Consider the following 19531-nt stretch of genomic DNA (forward strand, 5'->3'; position numbering starts at 1 on the left):
GGTACAGTAACCAAGCCCCAGTGAGAACCCTTGAGGGAAGCTGTATACATATTGGAGGGTGGGTACAGTAACCAAGCCCCAGTAAGAACCATTGGAGGGAAGCTGTATACATATTGGAGAGTGGTTACAGCAACCAAACCCCAGTGAGAACCCTAGGAAGCTGTATACATATTGGAGGGTGGGTACAGAAACCACCGAGACTCAGTGAGAAACCCTTGGAAGGAAGCTGCATACATATTGGAGGGTGGGTACAGTCACCAAGCCCCAGTGAGAACCCTTGAAGGGATGCTGTATACATACTGGAGGGTGGTTACAGCAACCAAGACCCAGTGAGGACCCTTGGAAGGAAGCTATATACATATTGGAGGGTGGGTACAGGAACCAAGCCCCAGTGAGAACCCTTGGAAGGAAGCTGTATACATATTGGAAGGTGGGTACAGTAACCAAGCCCCAGTGAGAACCTTGGAAGGAAGCTGTATACATATTGGAGGGTGGGTACAGTAACCAAGCACCAGTGAGAACCTTGGAAGGAAGCTGTATACATACTGGAGGGTGTGTACAGCAACCAAGCCCCAGTGAGAACCCTTGGAGGGAAGCTGTATATATACTGGAGGGTGGGTACAGTAACCAAGCCCCAGTAAGAACCCTTGGAAGGAAGCAGTACACATACTGAGGGGCGGCGGATTATGATAATTGAGGAAAACTGAGAAGGCAGTAGGGGCGACTCATGACCAAGCGCACGCTGAAGGCAGCCAGGAGCTGGGTAAAACCTGGAATGTCCAGATCCTTGATTCATTGGGGATATAGATCATGTACTGAGGAAGGTCGGGTATCGCATCTTAAAGAAAGTGAGGTTTTTATTGTTGCATTCACACGGATCTTCTAATGATATATTGGATCAGCAGACATCGGAGTGATCCATGTGTGCGACCTTAGGCTGATCTGTTGGTAGCAAGGACCCCCTGATACGGATCAATATCCTGGGACAGGGTAAACACTGTGTGAAAAATAACAATCCCAGGCATACAGTACAAAAGTTAACACAATAGATTGAACAAACAAACTAGTTCAGTTTAGAAAAAATACATATTTTTAATTGGATTAAAAAGAAACAGTTAAAATTCAATACATTGCTCAAAATTGATAAAAATAACCATATAATGATACATATGTGTTCACAAATGAAAATTTAAAAAGAGGTTAGATGGCATCCGGTCGACGCGTTTCGACATATAAATTATGTCTTCATCAGGACTTATACCATCAAAATTCTGTAAAAAATCAGAACATGATTTTAATATTCTTATATTCCTATCGTGACAAATAACAACTGAACTAGTTAACGGTTTGTTACACCATTCTATTGGTAAGAATATAGTATTCTATTCACATTCCTGATATACTGCTTTACATAAACATTTAAGACCTATGCGTATACAGACACATTTGTTTAAAAAAATAGTTTTCTTGGGATGGTGTGATTAATGTTCGTAAATCTGGCAGGGGAGACCTGACCATCCACTCTATATCCCAATCATGGAAGAACATACCCAACGCAACTAAAGGCATGTTAAGAGGTTAATACAATAGTAACCAGACCCTTATTTCTGAACATTTCAACCTAGAGAGATAAATCAGATACATCTTGCACTATATATGTTTCACAACTAAGTATACTTGAAGACAGTACTAGTTTCTAAAAAATCACGTAATTGCTTGGTAGAAAAAGAAAAGGAAATGAAACAGACAGAAAGTGGAGAATACTGATTGAGACACTCCTAAATTCAATAGTATTAAATATCTCCATTGGTTATGTCCAAAGCACTATTGATTTCTAGAGATCAATGGGGAGGTGCTCATAATAAACATCACGTGTTAAGTTGACTAATCCCAATCAAACACATGTTCTCATATTAATTATTGTGAAAAACTGCTATAACTCCTATTTAAATTACGCACCAAATGCACGTTATTAAAATATAGTTTTCTTACCCAAGTAGTCTTTTTATCCTTGATTCATATCTACTAGGACTATGATGAGTTTATATAGTAGGGTTATTATGACCCAGGGCGTAATCACGTCCCTACAAGTAGATAACATGCTTGCATTAATGGCGCGCTAATCACGTCCCTACAAGTAGATAACATGCTTGCATTAATGGCGCGCTAATACTATTTATTTTTTAATTTTACTAAAGGGGAGCAAACACACTTTAACATTAATTCTCTTACCTTATATTAATTTTTAGTATGCCTTTATTCTGGGGTCTAGTTGGCCGGGACGGCACCACCGTAGAACATTAGTTTATTAAAGGTATCCTACCAAAAGATACGCAGAACACATTAAAATGGATGAACCTGAAGTATGTGATCATATTACACTATCAAAAAAAACCGCTTACCTAAATCACAAGAGACGCCTGCTGATAATTATAGACCCTTCTATGTTCTTTTGATGAATACACAAACTCAATCATGAGCAGGAAGGGCGGTAGTATGCCACAGCCGTACAGTAAAAAGGGGGCTCCTAATTTGAAGATAACAGCTCAATGTAAGTCATTTTATTAAAGGATGGTAGAAGTCAATACACGCGTTTAAACAAGATTTACCTTAATCTCACGGGGCACTTTAGGCAAATGATATCGTATTCACCCCTTGGTCGGGAATTCGTAAGCTTGAAACCAGCGTCTCGATATTAACTGTCTGTCCGGTAAACTTTAACAAGCCAAACGTACGCTACTCCTATAAAATAAGCAGCAAACCATTACTATTTGAATGGCTCTGTGCAAAATATCAGTCGGATCTAGGCTACCCTAAGCGCGACTCGCGTTCTCTTACCGTGAGTGCTGTGGGCTGACAGCTACATCCGGATACTCTGCCGACGGGTCAGATTTTCAAAAAAGAGCGACTCTGATTGGACCTACAAACGCGCTTTTATATGCGCATTTTTTATTGGTTCTTGCTTCACCTGTGTTTAATAAAGGGCACTCCTCGAATTAGCATTGTGCGGGCTCTTTTTAACACCAGCTTCAGTATGGTTTTCAAAAACGAGCGACTCTGAATGGACCTTCAAATGCGCTTTTATTCTTGATTCCTGCTACATCTGTGATTATTATTAGAGGGCAATTATCTTTTTTGAAAATCTGACCCGTCGGCAGAGTATCCGGATGTAGCTGTCAGCCCACAGCACTCACGGTAAGAGAACGCGAGTCGCGCTTAGGGTAGCCTAGATCCGACTGATATTTTGCACAGAGCCATTCAAATAGTAATGGTTTGCCGCTTATTTTATAGGAGTAGCGTACGTTTGGCTTGTTAAAGTTTACCGGACAGACAGTTAATATCGAGACGCTGGTTTCAAGCTTACGAATTCCCGACCAAGGGGTGAATACGATATCATTTGCCTAAAGTGCCCCGTGAGATTAAGGTAAATCTTGTTTAAACGCGTGTATTGACTTCTACCATCCTTTAATAAAATGACTTACATTGAGCTGTTATCTTCAAATTAGGAGCCCCCTTTTTACTGTACGGCTGTGGCATACTACCGCCCTTCCTGCTCATGATTGAGTTTGTGTATTCATCAAAAGAACATAGAAGGGTCTATAATTATCAGCAGGCGTCTCTTGTGATTTAGGTAAGCGTTTTTTTTTTTTTTTGATAGTGTAATATGATCACATACTTCAGGTTCATCCATTTTAATGTGTTCTGCGTATCTTTTGGTAGGATACCTTTAATAAACTAATGTTCTACGGTGGTGCCGTCCCGGCCAACTAGACCCCAGAATAAAGGCATACTAAAAATTAATATAAGGTAAGAGAATTAATGTTAAAGTGTGTTTGCTCCCCTTTAGTAAAATTAAAAAATAAATAGTATTAGCGCGCCATTAATGCAAGCATGTTATCTACTTGTAGGGACGTGATTAGCGCGCCATTAATGCAAGCATGTTATCTACTTGTAGGGACGTGATTACGCCCTGGGTCATAATAACCCTACTATATAAACTCATCATAGTCCTAGTAGATATGAATCAAGGATAAAAAGACTACTTGGGTAAGAAAACTATATTTTAATAACGTGCATTTGGTGCGTAATTTAAATAGGAGTTATAGCAGTTTTTCACAATAATTAATATGAGAACATGTGTTTGATTGGGATTAGTCAACTTAACACGTGATGTTTATTATGAGCACCTCCCCATTGATCTCTAGAAATCAATAGTGCTTTGGACATAACCAATGGAGATATTTAATACTATTGAATTTAGGAGTGTCTCAATCAGTATTCTCCACTTTCTGTCTGTTTCATTTCCTTTTCTTTTTCTACCAAGCAATTACGTGATTTTTTAGAAACTAGTACTGTCTTCAACTATACTTAGTTGTGAAACATATATAGTGCAAGATGTATCTGATTTATCTCTCTAGGTTGAAATGTTCAGAAATAAGGGTCTGGTTACTATTGTATTAACCTCTTAACATGCCTTTAGTTGCGTTGGGTATGTTCTTCCATGATTGGGATATAGAGTGGATGGTCAGGTCTCCCCTGCCAGATTTACGAACATTAATCACACCATCCCAAGAAAACTATTTTTTTAAACAAATGTGTCTGTATACGCATAGGTCTTAAATGTTTATGTAAAGCAGTATATCAGGAATGTGAATAGAATACTATATTCTTACCAATAGAATGGTGTAACAAACCGTTAACTAGTTCAGTTGTTATTTGTCACGATAGGAATATAAGAATATTAAAATCATGTTCTGATTTTTTACAGAATTTTGATGGTATAAGTCCTGATGAAGACATAATTTATATGTCGAAACGCGTCGACCGGATGCCATCTAACCTCTTTTTAAATTTTCATTTGTGAACACATATGTATCATTATATGGTTATTTTTATCAATTTTGAGCAATGTATTGAATTTTAACTGTTTCTTTTTAATCCAATTAAAAATATGTATTTTTTCTAAACTGAACTAGTTTGTTTGTTCAATCTATTGTGTTAACTTTTGTACTGTATGCCTGGGATTGTTATTTTTCACACACTGCGACCTTAGGCTGTGCAGGAGAATCTGTGAAATGATAGTCCCCCCCCCACCCCTTCCCACCAACCATATTCTTTGTTAGGTCTAGCAGATTGCCTACAATGTGAGGTGAAGTCGACCAATATGAGAAGCAAAAAATGCTCCTATTGGCAGGGCATCTGGGATCAAGAATGAAAACCCAAGACCATGGAAGAGAGACAGCCATGGACTAGAGAAAGGGGTAGGCTAAAAATGACAGTGAAATATTGCTGATAAGGGTAAGGGAGCCAAGGTAGAGAAACCAAGACTTTATAAGTAAAATAGACGGGGGAGGCAACGAGAAAGGACTAAACCATCCTCTTGAAAGACAAAATAGCATGGGCATAGAGAGAAACAAACCATGCCATTTAGAGAAGGGGGTGTTTAATTATCTGTGAAGCGGGAGGAAAAGTAAGTTGAGGGAGACATGATAGCCTTGTGAGAAAGAGAGAGAAACAAAGAAGCATAGCCTTGAAAGGTGCAAACCAGTACACCAGAGGGAGGAGTAAATCATGGCATTAAATGGAAGAGGAATGCACAGAGCGGTGTGACCCATTCCAATAGAGCAGAAGTGAGGTTTGGCAGAGATGGCTGAAAATTACTGTTTAAGAGAGAAGGGAAATCAGAGAGGACTTAAGTATTGCCTCGTGGGAGAGCGCAAGCAGGGTCTAGGAAAAGACAATACAGGTATCTAGACAATAGTTGTAACTGGTGGTAGAAGAAAGAGTAACTGCTCGGGCAGGTTCAAATAACCACCTGAGAGGGACGTATAACAGGTTTTTATAACAGGTTATTAACCTTATGCTATGACTAACAGGGCAGCAGAAAAATAGGCAAAGTACTGTTCATGAAGAAAGGGAAGCTTTGGGTTGAAAGGGCTTTTGCAACATAACAGAAGCACACCACAGCCTCAGGCTGAATTGGAGTCCGAAGACAGAAGGCAGCAGCAAACCATGACCTGGAAGCTGAGGAGCTAAAACTGGAGAGAAGATAAAAGACAGCCTGGGTGGAAGATATGCCACATATGATGACAACATTAGGGAAACACCAATTTGGGAGAAAGGGGGCTGTACTTGTCAATTGACAAGCAGAGTGTGGGCTATTTGAGGAGAAACAAAGGAAAAAATGAGAAAAATCAGAATAGGTTAAAAAAAGAAAATGAATGAAATCTTCCCCCTAAATAAGATCAGTTGGTATGTATAGAAGACCAAACCATGGCTGAAACGAAGGGCAATCCAGTAGTGAGGGAGCAGAAAGTAAAGAGGAAGTTGATTAAGTTAAAGGCAAAAATTATTTCCACACCTACCTCAGCTTGATTCTGCCTGCATCGGAAGCGGATGATGGAGAATAAGACAATGGCGAAGATAGTGCCAACCACAGTAAGTAGGATCCAGACATCATAATCTGGCTGCAACAGGGACGAAAAAGAAAAAAAACACATGCATGATCGTGAATGACACCGACAGACAGAGGAAGGGGGGAGAGGAAGGAAAAGATTCTGAAAGGTGAGGGGACAAAGATGCAGGGAGTAGAGTTGGCAACTGAGCTGCGTGGGAGGGGAAACGGCCATTACAATGAAGCCGTTTCCACGAAATCGTTAACCAAGCATGCAGTACAACGCATGCGTGGTTACCACGAAAGCCTTTACCACGCATACCTTTACTACGAGGTTTGTAGTAAAGGTATATGTGGTAAAGGTAAAAAGTAAAAAAAGGGTGGCTTGGGGGGTCTCGCCCCCAAAAAATAAACTCACCTGAAGTCACGTCGGATTATGTATTTAATCAGCGTCGTTTAAGAGAAAACGGAAAATAAACTTCCGCTTTCTCTTAACGACGTATGACGTCACCACGCATGCAATCGAGGTAATTGTTATGCGTGGTACCACGCATGCGTTACAACGGAATTCGTTGTAACGTCATATATTCGCGTGGGAGAGGGGGTAGAGGGAAAGATGGATGACAAAATGGACAGAAGGGACATTGGAAACAGAGAAGAACGCAGGGGGAATTGACTAACATTGGAAGAAACAAGGGAATGAAAAAGGAAAGGAGGAGAGAAGGAAGGGGGATGGAAGATGGTAGGAAGAAAGTAAGGAAGTGGTTTACAGAAGAAATGAGGGAAGAATGTACAGAAAATGGAATTCAGCAGGAAGAATGGAGGGAGAGGAGGAATGAAGAAAGAAATTAGGCAAGCAAGGAATAAGTAAATAAAGCAATGAAAAAAGAGTGAAGGGAGCAGAAAGAGGGACTAAGATAACTACATCGAAAGTACAGGTACAAATTATTCATAGAGTTAGGCAAGTAAAATAGTATATAATTGCATTTTAACATATCAATTTAATAATTTAAACTTTAAAATAAGAGGTCATGGTTGCTTTGCTTTAAGGATTGGAGTTAGTGTAAATTAATACATTTTACTTATATTAAGGGGTAGTCTAAGCATTAGGGTTAGGCTAAAGATACTTAATTAATTTATTAAACTATACATAAAATAAATTCAGGGTTAGGATTTGCTATTTACTTTTACTATACCTTAACCAAGGGCCACGATTAGCTGTAGAGTTAGACTGTGGTCACTAATTTGCTTTCAAATAACTAAGGTTTAAGCTTAATACTTTTTTTTCATTGAAGTGAATTAAGAGTTTTGGATAGCATTAGAATTAGGTTAATTTACTTTTAATTAAAATGATTAAAATAAAAAATTAAGTCAAGGAATAAGTAAGGATATGCACTGAGGTCTTCCAGGTTAACAATACATAGTTAACTTAATTTAAAACATTGAAGGGTTGGGATTGGCACATAAGGTTTAGTACAAATATTCCTAATTTCCTTGAATTTTACTTTAGTTTCAAAAGATGGGTACACAAAGAAGGTCGAGATAGTGGAGCTGAATAGTTTAATATATTTAAGCATTGATTTGGTGGTACTTCGAGATGGTAATGTCAATGTCATACATTCTTATATAGCGCACATATCACCGTGAGGTCTCCTGGCGCTTGTAATAAACAACCATGTAAGGTGAATGTACGAGGGTGGAAATTACAGCATGAAGGCGGGAAAGGACGAAGAAAGGATTGAATGACAACAAAGGGACATAATGGGATATCAATGAACAAAGAGAGGATACGTTAAAGGAAAGTTTCAACTAGTCAGGAAAGTTGAAAGCAAGAAAAGACAGAATCAACCGGAGAGAATGAGAAGGGGTCGAAAGAAAGAAAGCTTGGCAGGAAGGGAGTAAAGACAGCAAAAAGGAGAATGGAATAATATACGAAGAAAGTAGGAAAAAAACAAGCAATGTTGAATGAGTATCGAAGGAAAAAAGAAAAAAAAAGAGCAAAAAGGGGGTTAGGAGAGAAGTGTTGGACTGGAGCGTGGAATATAGGGAAAGCAAAGCAGGGAAGAAATGGAAGTAAAAAAAACGAATAATGGAATGAAGCTGGAGAAAATGCAATAAGCAGAACAAGTATATAAAAAAGAGTAAAGGAAATAACGAGATGCTGACAGTAAATTAATGATATAAATAGGGGAGAGAATTTAGGAGAAAAGAATGTCAAAGAAAGACCAAAGTTGAAAAGAAAAAATAAACACTACGGTTCGATATAAAGTAAGAAAGAACAGTGTGAGTGCATATTTAGGATATGTGACACAAGCACCAAAGAGAGAAAATGTTATGGGAAAAGCCTCACCCACTTTGGCTGCTCCTTCACCTCGATTTTCACTTGAGCTTCTCTATTGTTGTTCACAACATCCATAAGGCGCTCTGCATCAGGACCCCAGATAAGGATAACTGGCTGAACCATTGCAGTGGACTCCTGCAGCTGAAACATATAGCCTGTATGGTGAATGTCCCGATTGTAGAGAACATAAGGAGCATGCCACTTAATTACATTACGTGATGAAAGTTATCTTACTCATCAATGTTCATATCCATTCATTAGGATGTGTATCATTCTAGCATGCGCACCTATATATCAATCCACAATAAACCCACACAAACTCAAAACAAGCATTTGCAATGCAAACGGTCTTGCCTTTGGGAACGCCTGATATGTTTTTAGTTATGCAGAACATTATCCGGGGTGCTGAAACCTCTACTGTTCTTTAACATAGAAGGAAAGTAAGCACCAAACTGCGTGACACGCCAGGTATAGGAACACATGGAGAGAAATATTGCCTTTCAGCGGACAATGGTAAAGTCCAAAGCTTTGATTTTTATAAAAAATCAGGGCCTTCGGTGGTCATATCACTGAAAATACAAGATTTGAAAAAAATATTATTGTCTAAAGGTGCTTGTGGAAGACAATTTCTATGGACTGAAATCTAGATGCTAAAGTGATTCTGGTATTTAACTGACCTGTGCTGGTCGTTTTCTATCAAGACCGTTAAATAGAGACAGTTGACCAGAAAAACAGAAGTCCCTAAGCGGAAGCAGACAAGTCCTAGGGGTGATCTCCAGAGCCCTCAAAGTACATACACACATAAGTATATACTAAAGTATAAACAAGAGGTCTCGAATGCTCGGCCTAAACATAGGTAAGACAAACAAAAAGAGAAAAGGTAGAAAAAAGAAAAAAAATGAGGTCGCCTAAACTAGACCTTTATATGCTTGCAATCATGAAACAAGAAGTAAACCCTTAAATGTAGCAGAAGGAAGCCATGTTGGAGTGCATAGTGTATCATTGTTTTAAAGCTCCAACATGCCACCAGGGTTACAAGCAATGTATCATCCACCTTGGAAGGGTACAATAATGAATACTATGCAAATAGTAAACCACACATCCTGGAATGGTACTGTATACTCTGCATTACTGTACCAATCGAAGATCGCAAACATGTTACTTCTAAATGCGGTGGCCATTTTGGAACAGTATAGCACAAGTTACTTACCTTCGGTAACAATATGTCTTTAATAAACATTAGTAGTGATAGATTCCTTACCTTAGAATTACCCCCAGACGTCAGGGGCTCCGAAGAGCTCTCTGCCGGTTGAAGCACCTCTGTCCGGAGGTGAGTCCTGACTGCCAGCGTAGGTAGCTCGAGGTGGAGAGTCTCGGTCGCCCTACGCCACAGCACTGCGTAGGATGCTCCCTCCTCCGTAGCCACGGTAGAAGGAGACAACATTGCCTAGGTCTGGGATGGTATCCAGACCACTGGCATCCACCAGTTCCTCTCTCCAGTCCGGATCATAATCTAACTGGTCTGTTAAAGGGTCACCAGACCCCTCCCAGTCTTCCTCACCCTCCTCTGGCTGCCAATTTGGCTGAAAATGGCCAGGGTGGAACACAGGGACAAAAGTATCCATTGACGCCAGTCTGGCTCCGTGTCCACATCGGGGCAGAAGCCAGGGTCGACGCCGGCTAGGAGTCCAGCAGGTGTCGGCTGCTGGGTTCGACGCCTGCTAGGAGTCCAGCAGGTGTCGGCTGCTGGGGTCCACGCCAACTAGGAGTCCAGAAGGTGTCGGCTGCGGACGTGATGCCTGTGGAATCAGTGCCGGTGAAGGTGTAACGAGGTCGACTGTTGCCGAACCGGATCCAGGCCTGGGTCCAAGGGGGCCCTGTGGTGCCGAGGCCCAAGCCGCCGGCCTCGAAGGCCTAAGGCCCCCAGCTGAGTACGCGGGCCCGAAAGCGTGCCGGCAGAGTTGGGCTGCCCAAAGATGGCGTGCATCACTTCATAAAATAGACGAAGCTGGGCAGGGGTCGCTCCCGGTCAGGCCAGAGTCAAACCTGAAGGCTCCGCATGCAGAGCCACGGGAGGGGCACCACCCGCACCCTTTCTCGCGTCGGCCGTCTGACAAGGGGAAGTCAAAGAGCGGCGATGCTTCTTCAACTTATTCTTGTGCTTTGACTTACCTGGCCCAGATTGCAAATACTTAGATGAGGAGTGATCGGTCCCTCGACCTCCTAAGGGACCAGGACCTTGAGTGACACGGAGCAGACTGCCGGGCCTCGAGGAGCTGTCGGGACCGCTCCTGCAAATACTTCGGGCCATGGTTCGGCAGTCGGAGCAGGCTTGGGGTCATGGTAGCGCTCCAGGCAGTTGAGGCACACGCGGTGCGGATCCGTCACCGACATCAGTCGGTTACAGGAACCGCATTCCTTGAAGCCAGGCATTCATTGTGCACCAAGAGTCGATAGACTCAAAAAGAGAAGTCGACAAAAGTCGCAAAAATGTCAGTCAAAAAGTGACTGGAGGTACCGCTCGCTCCAGATCTGCGCTTGATGGAGCTGAAAAACAAAGAACTGCCGTTAGCGCGTGAGGGCGGCATGTATGTAGGTACAGTGATGTCATCCCGGCGACCAAGACGCCGACGACCGACGCGGAATCAATCGACGCCATCTTCCGACGCGCAGGGGTACTGCTGATGAAAAACTTTCCAGATCCAGTCTGATGCCGCCAGGGGGCAATTCTAAAGTAAGGTATCTATAACTAACGGTTTCTTTAATATTGGTCTGCCACTACAGAGAGGTTTCTGACCCCCAGGGGTGACAGCCTACGCTCTTGGGAGGTTAGGAACAAAGCCTGCTTTAGAGAGGGTTTTTCACACCCCCTCCAACAGGACGACCAGTAAATTAGCATAACAAGGCAGGGAGTTTCAAAAAGACCATTGCCTTTGGTATGCAAATCTGGTTTCCCTCAGAGGTGCAGGGATGCTAACTTCCCAGACCAGGGCCCATTTCATGCCTGGACAGGCAGGAAAATTAGTAGTCAGAAAGGCGTGTCCACCTTCAGGCTAGTTCCACCCCTAAGTAAACTACTTGATGTGGCTACTTTAAATAAGAATTTGTCCTCTTTGTGATGGCAGAATTAGGATCTCTGGGACAGGGTTATGCCAGCTTCTTCCCAGGAAGTGGTCTCATAGGTGGCGTAGTGACCCCAAGTGTAAGTAGCCCACTAACTATTATTTTTATTTATTTTTTTATTTGAAGACTTGTATCGCACGAAACGAATCATCCCAGGACGAATCTCTCAGCGCGATTGGCAGCAAAATGCACACGGCTGATCCAGGAGTTGCAACTTTAAAACAACCAAGTTTTTAGTAGCTTCTTAAAATGTTTCGGGCTGGAGCAAGCACGCAGCTCATCCGGCAGGTGATTCCAATGGAGAGGGGCTAGATAAGAAAATGCGCGTCCTTCCATTTTTGTTTTCTTAATCTTGCATGGACGGAGTAGGTTTCGATTACTGGATCTTAGAGCGCGCACAGGGGTGTAGGCTGTAATCTTTCTCCTTAAATAAAGATAAAGTCGTGCTCTGAACACCATTACCAATAGCTTGAACAATGCTCTCTTCTTTGAGAAAAATTTATCAGCATTCGGATGATACCAAAGCAGGTTCCGGATACTGCTTTTACATGCTCCTCCAGTGAGATTTTATCGATCCATATGCCCAGGTTCCGTGCATGTGTCTTAGGATTTGGTGCCTCCCCTAGTTCTGATGGCAACCAGTCTGCGGACCATATCTCTGTTGCTTTCCCAAATAGGAGGAATTCAGTTTTGTTGGAGTTTAACTGCAGGAAGTTCTGATTCATCCATAAGGCAATTTGCAGCATACAGGACTTGAACTTGGCTGTCTGAGCTGGATTTGTCTCGATGGGGACGATTACCTGCGTATCGTCCACATACGAGAATGTCTCAATACCACAGGCTCGAATAATGGAAGCCAAGGGAGCCACGTAGATGTTAAATAAAGTGGGGCTTAAAATTGAGCCCTGTGGAACGCCCTTGTCTACTGCCATGGTCTGGGAGACAAATGTGTCTAATTGTACACTTTGAGTTCTGTTGGTCAGAAAACTCTGTATCCAAGCCCAGGCCGCCCCACTCCGACACCAATCACCCGCAGTCTATCCAACATGACACGATGGAAAATCGTGTCGAAGGCTGCCAAAAAATCTAAAAGCATAAGCATAGTGGGGGACCTTCTGTCAAGTGACATCCTGATGGTATCGGTGACCTCCACTAATGCCGCCTTAGTGCTGTGGGCTGGGCGGAATCTTGATTGCGATGGATCAAGTAGACTATGCTGTTCCAAATATAGCATCAGTTGCTTATTTACCAAAGCCTCCAAGACCTTCGAACTACTCGGAAGAAGTGAGATTGGTCTGCTATTTTGTAGCTCCATCGGGTCTGCTAGCACTTTAAGCAAAGGTTTTACATGCGCCTTTTTCCAATTTCTTGGGAAAGAGGCTGTATCCAAGGAGATATTACAGAACTTAGTTAGAGAGGGAGCTAGGATATGTGCTAGTTCAGCCATTTTAAATGGCAACACTGGGTCTGTTGCAGCACCTGATTTAGTTTGTGCCAGTAGTCTCTCCACTTGCTCTATTGCAATGCTTGCGAAGGAGTCTAATCTAGGTAATGTGGGATCTCTCCCCGGAGGGGGTGACCCGCTAGATACCTTTCCTCCTTCTAGAGAGCAATATATCTTGTCTTTTTTTTCCTTAAAATAGTTTGCTAGATCATTACATAATGTTTGGGTAGGTGTAATGGATAGTGTATTTACTATAGGATTTGTGAACTCCTTAAGTATTTTAAAGAGCTCCTTGGAGGAGTTGCTCGCCTCACGTATTCGCACCCCTAAATGATCTTTCCTTGCCGTATTGCAATTATTAAAATAGATTTTATGCGCAGCTGAAAAAGCCTGTTTATCCTCACACCGTTTGGTTTTCTCCATTTTCTTTCTTTCCCTCTGCAGTGGGCTTTTTAAGAGTCTCGGAGTACCAGGGGGCTGAGTTCTCTCTATCCCTTGTTCGTATTTCTCTACGAGGTGCAATAATGTTTAAAGTGTCTACAATAGAGGTCTCCCATCGATCTAAAGCCTTGTCACTGGTCTCGATTTTCTCAAAAGAAGGGGGCCTGAAAGCTTGACTAAACGAGTCCCGGGTGACTTTCCTCCACGCTCTCCGTGGAATCACTTTACAATGGGGCTTATTGCCACTGCCTGTAGCCTTCCAAGTAAAAGTAAGGGCACAGTGGTCAGTCCAGGTCAGTGCCCAAGGGGGATCTGTTGATAGACCATAGTTGGCATTGATGTTATCTAGGATGTGGCCTGATTTATGCGTGGGCTCATAAATCCTCTGTGAGAGCCCTAAAGACTCCATTGCAGATAACAGACCCTTAGTGTTTGAGTTTGCAGGTTCGTCAAAATGATTATTAAAATCGCCCGACGGAAAGAAAGGCTTAGATTGTGAAATAAAAGGGGCAAGAGACTCCAATAGTAAGGTGCAAAAAGTTTTGTTATTTTCTCCTGGGGGGTGATACACTACTACACCCTTCCCACTGGCTCTGCCATGAAGGTGAAGCCGAAACACGATCAATTCCATGTCATCAGTCAGCACTGTATCCAGTACTTTGATACGAAGAAGGTTCCGAGAGGCTATAACTAGGCCTCCCCCCTTTTATTTATCCTATCTAGTCGCGTGATGGAGTATTCTGCAGGGAAAGCGAGGGCTACCAATGGGGTAGTGTGGCATTGCAGCCAGGATTCTGATATAAGGCATATATCAGGCTTCTGATCCTCTAATAAATCCCATAATTCAGCAAAATATTTAGGGATGAATCTTGCATTGATATAAAGGGCCTGAATGCGCTCATGTCCTACTCCCCGCTGGGGAATGCACCCAGATTTTGTAATTTTACTACACTTTCCCCCTAGATCGCCTGAGATCTGGGGAGGGTCTGTTTGCTTGAGTTGGGTCACAGCCCATTCACAGTGTCTGTATCTTCCCACTAGTGTTCCCACAGAGGGTTCGGTCTTACAACCCTTACTAATGGGGGTGTCCCGTAGCAGTAGCAGTAGCAGCTTTTCTTTGGAGTACTTTAACCCCTTCATTATATCGGCTACATAGGGCAGGGTGGCAGCGCGTCCGGGTAAAGCCTGCCTTTTATGCCCCCAAGGTTATCCACTAGAGCTCTAACCTCCAAGATGGCCGCCGCAGTCCGGATTCCCCTTCCCTCCTCAGCAGCCTCTCTCCACTTAAACGGCTGCCTACAGCAGACCGCGGTGGACCACAGAGTTGCCCTGCGTCTTCCTCAGTTCAAAAGTATGGTAAAAGGTAAGGTTTAATATGCCTGATTAGTCGGTACTTTATAAACAACTCATACCAAAAACACAGTGCAGTTTTAAAACTGAAGCGTAATGTACGCTCCTGCCCCTCTAAAAATTCACGTTACTTAACATTTGCAGTTCTTGATCTGCCGCCGCAGCATGCATCCTTTATCCATCATCTTCCACTCCCCTAATACCACTAATTCTAGTATTTAGGGGAGGCCCTGGCACCAGGAAATGAGAACCTGCCAACCTGAAAGAAGAAGATGGACACTAAAAAAAGCCACAAAAGCAAGAACAGGGGAGCAGCTACAGACTTGGCGCCAACTCTTGTCTGCTGCCCTCAACCATTACACCAAAGTCAACTTGTCCTGAAGCTGCTTTACCTCCAAAAACCTAGGAGGACCGCCAGCCTTCCTCCAAAGACCAAGGAACTCTTGTGGAGTAGCGGAGCAGCTTCCCTGCACCCTGCAGACGCACCAAGAAACCTGGGAGGACCTCGAACAGCCAAAACCAGACACCGGAAAGCACCACTGCACCCGAGCTGCCAAGCCAGAGTCGGAATGGGCCAACGGTCCACCTTGGGTCTGCCTACTGTGCACTTTCTAATTCCGCCTGCAGCTTCTTTGTGCAGGCCCCGTCTACCACAAGTGTCTCCAGTGACAAAAACCTGATGCCTCAGAACACTTCAGCACCCGCCCGCCCCAGCCCATGAAGAGAACCAAAGGTATCTCCAAGTACCCGAGCATCGTGAGACCTGAGCCCCCTTGTTGATCCAGTCACCAGACTGGCCTCTCAGGCCCTGCCTGCAGCGACTTTGTGAACGGACCAATCCCCACTGACGTACATGGGGCACCCAACACTGAAATGAACCTCTGCACCCGGTTGCCATTGTGCTTCCTGAGGTGACCTGTTGGTGCTGCGGTGGATCTTGCCCCATACTCGCCTTAAGTCCTGACAATTGGTCCCGTAAGTTGCTATGAACGACCTGTATGCTTTATATGTCTTTCCTCCATAGGATAACATTACTGCTTCAGAAATTGCACTGAAGTGTCGCATTTTGAAAACTAAAACATTTTTATCTCAAAATGGACTTACCTGATAAATGCCAAAATTATATAAAGGTAAGTGCTATTTTTATTATTTGGTGTGGATCTGCTTATTGAGTCGTGTGTATTTATTGACTGTGTGTGTACTGCAGATGTCTAACACTCCTCTCTGATAAGCCGAAGGCTTCTCAATCACACTACCCCTAGGATAACACTTTGGGATTGCTAGAGCAATCCTCTTTCCACTTATAAGGGATACCTGGACTCTGCACAGTATAACTTTTTTTGGTATACTATATAAAGAGCCAGCTATTATCCTCTCTGAGGTCCAATATGGCTTCAGGCAAGGTTTTGGTACGGTTGAGTAGTGTCTGAATCCCTCCTTGATTATCAGTAAGTACACCAAGGCCATGTAGGGCTGGTTACACCTAGCTTTCATGGACTTGTTGTGTGCTTTAGATACGGTTAACCAATCCAAAGTATGAGTTATCCTGGGAAATCTGGGGGTAGAAGAACCCCTTATTACCCTTCTTCTTCACCTGCATTGGGACACTTCGGCAAAGATCCCGTTTGGCTCAGAGGGGAATGCAACCATCTATTCTATGTAATCAGGGAGTTCGCCAGGGTTGTATTTAAGCCCCGTTTTTTTTGCTAGAGGAGAAATAGGATTTTTCAAGGGTATCCACTCGATCCATCTCAACCCTCCTATGTGCAGACAATGCTGTCTTTATACCAAGGACAGGAATTAGCCTACAGAGAGCGTTGGACACCTTTGCTGAATTTAAGTCAACTTTAGACATTAAGATCAATCTGCGAAAATCATTTGTAATGGTTTGTGGGCCAAAGATAACTAAGACCAAGACACTGTTTGTAGAGGGTGCCTGTGTCACTTAAATAGTTTTAGCTACTTAGTGTTGCCATTTGACCCACAATTGAACTGGGGATCTGTGTTAGTGCTGAGGGCGCAGCAGATAAATAGATCTGTAGAAGCTATTTTCCGTTTCAAATCTAAGTTAGGTCATAGATCAGTGAGGGAGATGATAACCCTGTACAATGTCTAGTGCCACTCAATCGCTAAGTATGGGGCAGGAGTGTGGGGGTATAGTGACTGCTCCAGACTCCAAAAGAAGATTACTTATGGTGTCACCAGGCGCGCCCACTTTCTTCTGTCATTTGAAAGTGGGCCTCAATTATGTGGAGGTGGCTCGCAGGCTTGCCCCGCTGGTATTACAGCTGAAAATCTGGTAAACTCCTGAGCTAGGGCTCTCTAAAAGTATCCTTTTGGGCTATCTAGCTCTGGACTATTCAGACTCCATTCCTTGGTTGGAGTACCCGAAGAATACTATTAGCAGGCTGCGAGTCCCAGAGTTTCATTTAACAACTGTAACCAAATCTCTAGTTCCACTAGAGCCCAGACAAAGACAGCTTTCTGTGATCAGGCGTAGCTTATGTGCAGAGACAAGACAAACCAACTTTTCTCTCTGGTTGATTATCTCTCCTAGCCATGAGCTGGAATTGTATCTAACTTATAAAGAAAACATCTAGTTTAGGTTTTACCTGACCATGTTACAAATGGGGTTTTGCACTTTCTTTTAGCCTTTCCACAAGGTATATGGTTTGAAAATGTGCTGACCTGCCCATGTGATAATTTTTCAAGGCAAAGCACACTGCACTTTATGCTTTTTTATGTACATTATAAATCTGAGTGCATGGGGGCGTGGCTTATGTGGTACATAAATAAATAATACCTCTATTTTTGACTAGATATAACAATAACAGATAGCTCAATAAATAAGAGTCAAGATTCGAGGTAGTCGGAGTCTGCAGGTTTAATACAGCATAAAGGACAGGAACAGGACAACCTGCACGGGCAAGATCTGGGATGGCTAGCAACTTTTAATAACCGTGCACAAGCATATATAGTTAAACAAAATACATGATGTTCAATACAATAGGCGTAGCAGTGGGCAGGGCCTGTAGCAGTCGCGAAAGATAAGGCAGAAAGTAGGTGTAACAAGAGGCGTGAACAGGGCGTATACATAGACATGTGATGTAAACGTAACAGAATATGTCATAAATGGGGCGGAAACATGGAGGGGGCTACCTAAGGAGCCGGGACCTCTAACCTAGTGGTGCGCGCAAACTGACAATGACGTGTTACTAGGAGAAGCTGGGGGCTATGACTTCTGCGCTAGAAGCAGAGACTGAAGTCTGGAGAGTCAGAGCGACATGTAAAAAACACTATCTAGTATCTGATGTTTAGAGAACATGTTGATGGAATCCAAAAGTTATCAGGGTAAAGGCTAACAGACTCTAAGACTGGTGCATGCATAATTCTACATGTAGTGCGTGTTGAGGAATATTAACTGACCATTAATACAGTATTTCTCTTACATGGAGACGTAAAGGCTAGACTGTGACGGAAACTATTGATGCGATTCAGTAGCTTAGGAATGCAGGGAAGGAGAGCTGGACTGATAACTAGAATCATAACATACTCTTGGCAGACCAGCAGGCAGAGCCAGGCCGAGCCGGGCACTGTGAGGCAGGAAGTAAGTGAAGGGTCAGGGATACAGGTGGGGCTGTATCGCTCCTCGGAGAGGGTTCAGGAGACAGGAGCTGAATCTGAGTCCGGGCCCTTTTGAGGCCTAGAAACGGGGACTTTACAATGAAATAACGTGCACACTGAGAAACATGGCGACGTAGCTTTACATAGGCCTAATACTCGTAGCTTTCACGAGAACTGGAAACTGGCATACTAAAGTTGGACACAACTGTAATTGCGTCTTTAATCGATCATGGGGAATACATATGCATATTAATCATGCACATACAACATAGGATGGGGGACACGTAGGGACACAGAACATGGCAAAATTTACTTTTCCACATTCCCTCCTTGTCACTACGTTTTCATCAGGAAACATCAATATTCATGATACCATCTATCATTTCATATAGTATCATTTGCTCGTCTCGAATTGTCTTGGAACGGGATCTAGGACGGGACTTGGGACTAGGAATACAAGAGGTAGCACAAATGCCGCAAATCGCAGGGCCACATTGTATACAGAGGCAGCAACTGAATATGATCGTTACTGCAATACCTAGAAAGGACAATACTTTCCATCCCCAGGCAGAAATTATACTCCAAAACCAACCGGACCATGTCCAGGTGCCTGGATTCTGGTGTAACTGATGGGCAATTTTATGAAGTCTGGTTATAGCTGAATAAACAGACGGCGCGTTATTAGGAATGAAAATGCAGCAACTAGATCCGATGACTCTACATGCTCCTCCTCTATCGGCCAGTATGACGTCAAGAACGAGACGATTCTGGAGCACGACAAATCTCATAGCAGATTGCTCTTCGGTTAAGTTAC

The 19531-nt window shown here is 43.1% G+C and overlaps 1 protein-coding gene and 2 long non-coding RNA genes across 4 annotated transcripts in view; 1 reads left to right on the forward strand and 2 right to left on the reverse strand.

Moving 5' to 3' along the window:
* Positions 1–19531, reverse strand: part of RNF43 (ring finger protein 43) — a 423348-nt gene that overhangs the window by 98401 nt on the left and 305416 nt on the right. For both annotated transcript variants that reach the window (XM_078679486.1, XM_078679487.1), the window contains exons 4-5: positions 8745–8876; positions 6366–6467 (exon numbers count right to left, since the gene is read on the reverse strand). In XM_078679486.1, the coding sequence (XP_078535612.1) occupies positions 6366–6467; positions 8745–8876 (234 nt within the window). The remainder of the gene's footprint in view (positions 1–6365; positions 6468–8744; positions 8877–19531) is intronic.
* Positions 1068–2533, reverse strand: LOC144824459 (uncharacterized). The gene is made up of 3 exons (XR_013608958.1): positions 2403–2533; positions 2233–2319; positions 1068–1271 (listed from the first exon to the last, which is right to left on the reverse strand). It is a non-coding gene; the product is annotated as an uncharacterized LOC144824459 (long non-coding RNA).
* LOC144824460 (uncharacterized) lies at positions 3458–4972 on the forward strand. The gene is made up of 3 exons (XR_013608959.1): positions 3458–3631; positions 3721–3807; positions 4769–4972. It is a non-coding gene; the product is annotated as an uncharacterized LOC144824460 (long non-coding RNA).

This window comes from Lissotriton helveticus, chromosome 3_1 (genome assembly GCF_964261635.1).
Source record: "Lissotriton helveticus chromosome 3_1, aLisHel1.1, whole genome shotgun sequence".
Taxonomy (NCBI): domain Eukaryota; kingdom Metazoa; phylum Chordata; class Amphibia; order Caudata; family Salamandridae; genus Lissotriton; species Lissotriton helveticus.